Here is a 6,666-nt window from a genome sequence, read left to right as displayed (position 1 = left end):
TGGATTTTTTTTTCACATTCTGTCTCTCACAGTTGAAGTGTACCTCTGGTGCAAATTACTGACCTCTGTCATCATTTTAAGTGGGGGAACTTGCACAATCAGTGGCTGACTAAATACTTTTTTGCCCCACTGTATGTCAGATATCCAAAGTGAAGCCCTATATGTCTTCCTCTGAAAGATTTTGAAAAACATATTAATGCATTTATCACCACTAGACTGGACTACTGCAACTTTCTCTACTTGGGCCTCCAACACTCTTCTCTCTGTCGTTTGCAGTTAGTTCAAAATGCTGCTGCACGCCTTTTAACTGGTACTAATATGATCACATCATTCCACTTTTAGCTAACTTGCATTCGCTCCCTGTCAAATATATATTTTAAAATTCCCTTGCTCACTTTAAAAACTTTTAAGCAACTTGGCACCTAGCTATCTAACTGAACTCCTACTTGTAAACCTCCCAAAGAGCACTAAGATCTTCTAACCAGATGCTCTTAGTACAACCAAGGTCTTGACTGAAGTCCAGAGGTGATCGTGCCTTTACCACTGCAGCACCAGACTCTGAAATAACCTTCCTGTTGATATTTGTTCTTCAAGTCTATTTGGTCTTTTAAATCACGTCTTAAAACTCACTTTTTTATTTTGGCTTTTGAATCAAACTAGTTGACTATCATCTGGCTTGCTTTATATGTTTGTCACCTGTGTTGTTTGTTGGTATGTTTTGTTTGTTAATGCTTTGTCTTTATCTTTAATTCGCTTTTTTTCTGACTGTGAAGCACTTTGGTCAACACTGTTGTTGTTAAAATTTTGACTTGATTTTGATTTGATTCTATTTAATTTTGATTAATTGTGATTAACTGAAACATCTGAGGCTTTGGGACAGCCAAAATGATATTATTAAGATGATTAAAATGAGTGTCAATGCAGCTGGGACTGATAAACGGAAGATAGATAACTGCACAAGGGCGTAGATTTGGCATGGATGGAAGAGACATGTCCCCACCAATATCCAGCAATTATTGAATTGTCTCCACCAATAATTTGATCTCTTCCAGTAAAGAAAAACAAACTCGATAGAAAGGAAAAACAAAACAAAACGATCTGTCAACGTCTCATTCACCCAGCAGTGCAGAAAGAGTTAAATTACGTTTTCTACTGGAGTCCTACCTCATGTGACAAATATGGCCAATGTGATTGGCTGTGCCTTTCAGGGAGCTCTATTTAGTTTTAGCAGCGGCAAGCCTGCACTGCGAGGAAGAGAGGAGGATGGCAGCAAAAAGGAAGAACCTGGATATAAGAAATTATTTTTCAAAGAAACCTGTAAGTCACCTAAAGTCAAGCTCTAAAATGTGTCCGTCATAATAACGTTACAGGTTATACTAGGCTTTGGCCCACATCAGTCTAAAATTGTATGTAACCATGAATAACGTGTTGCCATGTCCACCAGGAGAGACTGGACTGTATAGATATAAAACAAACATGCCAGCAGTATATCTCAGTTAACGAGAGGAGCAGGCATGTGTTTGGCTCCACATAGTGGACATTGAGTTGTTGTGTGGGGCACCAGTAGTCCATGTCTGTTGCTGTAACAGTAGTTCATGTTTAGAATAAAACATCCCAGCTCACTGATCTGATCGGGGCCAGTAGTGCCTAAAATGTTGCATAATTTTGCTGAGAGATCTTTTACTTTGTGGTAATCTTAGATGAGTAGTTTTATGGACAAAACCCACCAGGTCATTCAGTGTTCCCTTAGTGCTAATGTATAAGAGATGTTGGTGTAGTATAACTGAAGTGATGTTGTTAAGTCCTTAAAGTCATATTCTTTTATTGTCATGACTGTATTTGAAGGTGTTTTTATTTTTGTATGATACCTGATTTATATGGAATATGGCTGAAGTAAACTAAAGTCTAAAATACTTAGTCAGTCATTTGTTTAATAGTAATTTAACATTATATAATTCACATATAAAACTATGAATTGTAATTTTAAATGGTTTAAAAGCATGTAGAATAGCATATGTAGGCAAGTATATTTCTCCTTTTTCTATCAAGAAGCAAAAACAAAAAGGAAAAAAAAGAAACAGGGTGGTTGAATCATCTGTCCTCACCAATGCCAAAACCAAATCTACGTCCTTGTAACTGCATGTCATTTATATTAGCTATGGTCCATTTTACTATGTTCTGGCTGAAACCAGTAGACCAGGGACTTGAGACTTAAAAACCAGTTATAATGGAGAATTGAAGAACATGCTGTTTAACAGGTATAATTGTGATTATAGTGAGTAGATTAATTCTACCACTACTCCTACGGTTACATTCTAAAATATCATCTTCTTTTTAAATTAAACAGGGATTCTACAACAAACCTCTGTTCAGATATACAGAACAATATTTTTCTTTCTGGGTATTCTTTATGTGTGGTTGGAACCAAGAACTGCTGTGGCAGAAGTCCAGAAACTGTAGAAACAAACTCTTATATCAGTGATATATTTTGCATTTTTTCTTTTAACGCTAATCTGAACAGTGTCAAGCTGTTTTTACTTGCAGCTTCAGACAGTTTGCTATCAGAGCATCGCTGATACTCCCATCTGAGAGTAAAAATGTTATTATGTCATATAGCAGTTGTCATTTTATACAATTCCTCATATAGAACTTTACCTTCTGAGCTAAAACAAAAATATTTTCTATATGATATCAGTAATGTTCAACATCAAGTTATTTAATCAGTTTGTTTGTTTGTTTAAATACATGAGAAAAAACACAGTGAGGAAGTTATAGTGGGATCAACAGTTTTCCTTGTTTGAATTAGGACATAGCCAAAGGTGGTCAAAGATCAGGATCATGTGACCTCACAGATCAAATGCAGGAAATCCCGGGTTAGCCATTTTCACAGGAGAATAAAATATTAAACTGAGAACATTTCATTTTCAAATGACGGTCTGTTGCTGTCATCCTTCAAATGTTTTGGTGTTATTTGGAAAATACGACATGCTTTGTACACTGCCAACATCTCAGTGAAATAACACACTTCAGGTCTAACAAACTGTCATTGTCAGATGCATAACAATCAATAAAGTTGAAACATTTACTTTTGCTTTTTAGCAAACACGTACACACAGCAGCTAAATACAAATATATGACCATGCACCAATTTACAGCAAGTATAGCAGCCTGTTCACAGTGATCATTATCCGTACTTTATTTATTGATTGGTGTTTTTAACATGTCTTTAAACTATGGAATAAACTGAAGCAGCTGGAGGAAAGTCATACAGAGAATGAAGTGAAGAACTCTTTGCAGGACAGTCAACTTTGTGGATTTAGTCTCTCAGACTGCTCAGAGCCATCGTCAGGAGCTAGAAGATAAAAAATACACAGTTTACAAATATTTTATCCTTTTCAAGGAAATGATTTGTAGTGATTGTTGTTTTCTATTTGAATACATGACCCAAGTGATACAAGTGAGAGATCAGTGTTATTCAAGTGAGCAGAATATGTATCATGAAAATGATGTAGAACATTTAGCTGAAACAAACCAAAATAAAACATATCAGTTGTCATTTGTTTTATTTTTCTTAATTGCACAGATATCTTGTGTCCATTTCCTTTTTAATTTACTTGATTATTTTCTTCTCACGTCATCCTTCTCAGGGACTGTGATCATCTCGGTGTGGCTAATTACTTTAGAATTTATGTGTTTGTATCCAAACTGATCTGGGAGAAAGATTTCGGAGATGAATTCAAAAACTAAACTTAATATTTCCCACATTGAGATTTCTCACCTTTCTTCTTTTTGTAAGCTACAAATGCCACACCTGTGATGATGGTGACAGTTAGAACAACCACTGCAGCACTGATGAAGGTCACAGTGTCAGCTGGCTTCTCTGTTGAACAACACATGGTAGCATTTTATAATATTAAACAGAAAACGGTGCCGATACCAAGGAATGAATGAGGAATGACCTGATATGTGTCATAAGTGACAAAAAACTATTACTACTCAGTCAATACAGATTACTCAAATATTAGTTTTAGTAATCTTCTTGTGATGCATCATCTTGCATATGGTACTTAAGGGTTAGGGTTAGTTAACTAAAAAATAAATGTTTTGTTAACAACTTCATAACATGAAGCTGCAGTTTTATAAACCCTGCTGGATCCAGTCTTACCCCAGTTGGTCCTGATCATTGTTTTGTCCAGTTTGGTTACGATGTGTTCTTTCACAGCAGAGAGCTGAAACACACAGTCGTACCTCTCCCAGTCTTCAGGTGTGAATGATGAAAGTTTCAGATCAATACTCATCTGGAAGGTCTCATCATTGTTGGGGAGGATCTCTCCGGGATCTACACCTTCATGAAGCTCCTCTCCATCTTTCCTCCAGAACATCAAACCTCTGTCAGGATAGAAACCTGTAGCGTGGCAGCTGATTGGAGAGAAGGGAGTCTTCTGGAGGAGAGACACTGAGGGAAGAACTGGAGAGAGATTGGCAGCTGTTACATTATTTATTTTCTTTCATTTTAACTACAAAGCAAGAAACACACAAATTTTCTATTTTATTATGTTTTATTAGATTATGTAATTCTACTTGTTTTCTGCAGAAATCTCCTCCCATATCGCAAATACTCCTTTAAAAACTCAGGGCACTGATCACCAAAAAACTTTTTATTTTCTTCTACTCGAACTTTTTGAGCATCCCATTTCATTTTGGTGATGGCAGCCTGTGGTTTTGCAGTGATCCATGTCAGTGTCTGCAGGTCCAATGCTAGAAAATCTTCTCCATCATAACCATACTGATTAAACCCATTAATCTCTCCAGTCTCATCATCCCATTCACAGCCATCCAACTTTTGCAAAATATGAACACCTGAAAAGAGAGATAGTAACAGTAACAGTGATTAAACCAGTAACATGTCAGCACACCTTATATCTTAAACTACACATTTATCAAAAATTATTAATACGAATGGAAATATAAAGGCTTTTTCAAAATATAAAAAAATAAAACAATTTAAAACAAACCATTTCAGCAGTAACAAGTGAAACAAATCCATACCTTCAGTTTGGTTTAATTGTTGCCTCAAAGTCTCAATGGTAGCCTTCAAGAAGTGATGTCTATCCACAGATTGTAATATACACCACTCCAGGTGCTGGGGATGATCCTCAAAGAATTTAATCCAGTCTTTCTTTAGGTCTGCTCCTCTTACACTGTTGAAGTCACCTATAGGAACTTCATCAACAAATGCAACAACCACATACTCCGGGATGCTCTGAGCTCCAGGGGTTTCAGTGAAGAAATACTTCAAGGAGTGTTTTACTGTAAAATTAGGAAGACTTTGAATTAGGAGGCATTCCTATTATATAGGGTTAAATATGAACTAGAAATTGTTTTAGATTTAGCAGTCTTTAAAAGTTTTAGGGTGAAAATACACTGAAAATCTACTCACTGATGAAATACTTGTAGCCAAACTTAAATTTCTACTAATAACTCTTATGTAACTCTTTATTCCTACTACTCCAACCATACATTGCAGTACAAAGAAAATCATACCACATTCTAAAATCCACATCTATACCAAAAGTACATTCACATATAATATTAATATGTCTCCTACATAGACTGACTGTGACATTTCAGGGGTGCACACATCTTCCTTTCACCATCAGTCACCTTAAGTGTCACGGCTGTGGCAGCAGTCGTGTGGTGATTGTGAGTAAAGATGCAGACACAGGCTGTGATGTGAGTGAGCTTTTATTCCGAGAGGTGAAAACACAAACAAAAGCAGGGACAGAACTAAGAAAACCTAAGCTGGGAAAAATCTAACAAACAAAACCCGAAACCACACTCGCTGAATATCACGCAGGGAGAAACACATGTGGAGGAACACAGGATATGATGAGCAGGGATGACATGGAGAAACACCAAGTAACACAGATGGACCGACAATGAGCAAAGGCAACTACACACTAAGTATACACACACAAGGTAACGAGGAAATGGTACACAGGAGGAAGACACAGCTGAATCTAATTAGACTAGACCTGGAGGAAGCAGATCAGAAAGCATGAACCTAGAACCAGAAACACTAGACATCACACGGAGAACCAAAACCCTAACTCTTGCCCAGAATACAAAATCAGAATAAAGTAGAACATAAGATCATAAACACAAAACACTGGGTCAACTGACCCATGCAGGACCATTAGGAAAAGAACAGAATGCTTTTATTGTTATTGCACTAACATACAGCTGCTGTCATAATGAAACTCCTGTCAGTGTAAGATAAAAAGAAAAAAATAGAAGATACAAGATCAAGTAATTTTCAGGTAGAATAAGTTAATTCTTACGAAGTGTAAATAAATCAAAGTATCCTCAATACTTAATTTTTACAGCTCCTATTGAAAGTTCAGTTGTGTATATGTCAGTTAGAGGAGCCAGCTGTGTGGGTATAATGTTCTGTTCTGATTTAAAAACACTCTGTCGTGCGTTCCTGTTAGCTAGAGTGCTGTTAAAAACACCAAGGCAAGGCAAGGCAAGGCAAGTTTATTTGTATAGCACAATTCAACAACAAGGTGATTCAAAGTGCTTTACAGAGACATTAGAAACAAGAACAAATAAAAAGCATGATTTAAAATTAATTAAAACAAGCAAATAAACTAACTAACTAATTAA

The 6,666-nt window shown here is 36.3% G+C and overlaps 1 protein-coding gene across 1 annotated transcript; it reads right to left on the bottom strand.

Annotated features, from left to right (window-relative positions):
* Positions 1-2,513: 2,513 nt before the first annotated feature.
* Positions 2,514-6,215, bottom strand: LOC102297810 (major histocompatibility complex class I-related gene protein-like; the record flags this gene model as incomplete). The annotated part of the gene is made up of 6 exons (XM_042217202.1): positions 2,514-3,352; positions 3,779-3,880; positions 4,166-4,468; positions 4,582-4,860; positions 5,050-5,327; positions 6,184-6,215. Coding segments are annotated over 6 exons (1,044 nt in total), but the record flags the coding sequence as incomplete, so codon positions are not given.
* Positions 6,216-6,666: the final 451 nt, after the last annotated feature.

This window comes from Haplochromis burtoni, unplaced genomic scaffold (genome assembly GCF_018398535.1).
Source record: "Haplochromis burtoni strain Fernald_Lab_line unplaced genomic scaffold, NCSU_Asbu1 Contig_1682, whole genome shotgun sequence".
Classification (NCBI taxonomy): Eukaryota; Metazoa; Chordata; class Actinopteri; order Cichliformes; family Cichlidae; genus Haplochromis; species Haplochromis burtoni.
Note: the sequence above shows the minus strand (reverse complement) of the source record. Positions and strands in the feature narration are given on the sequence as shown.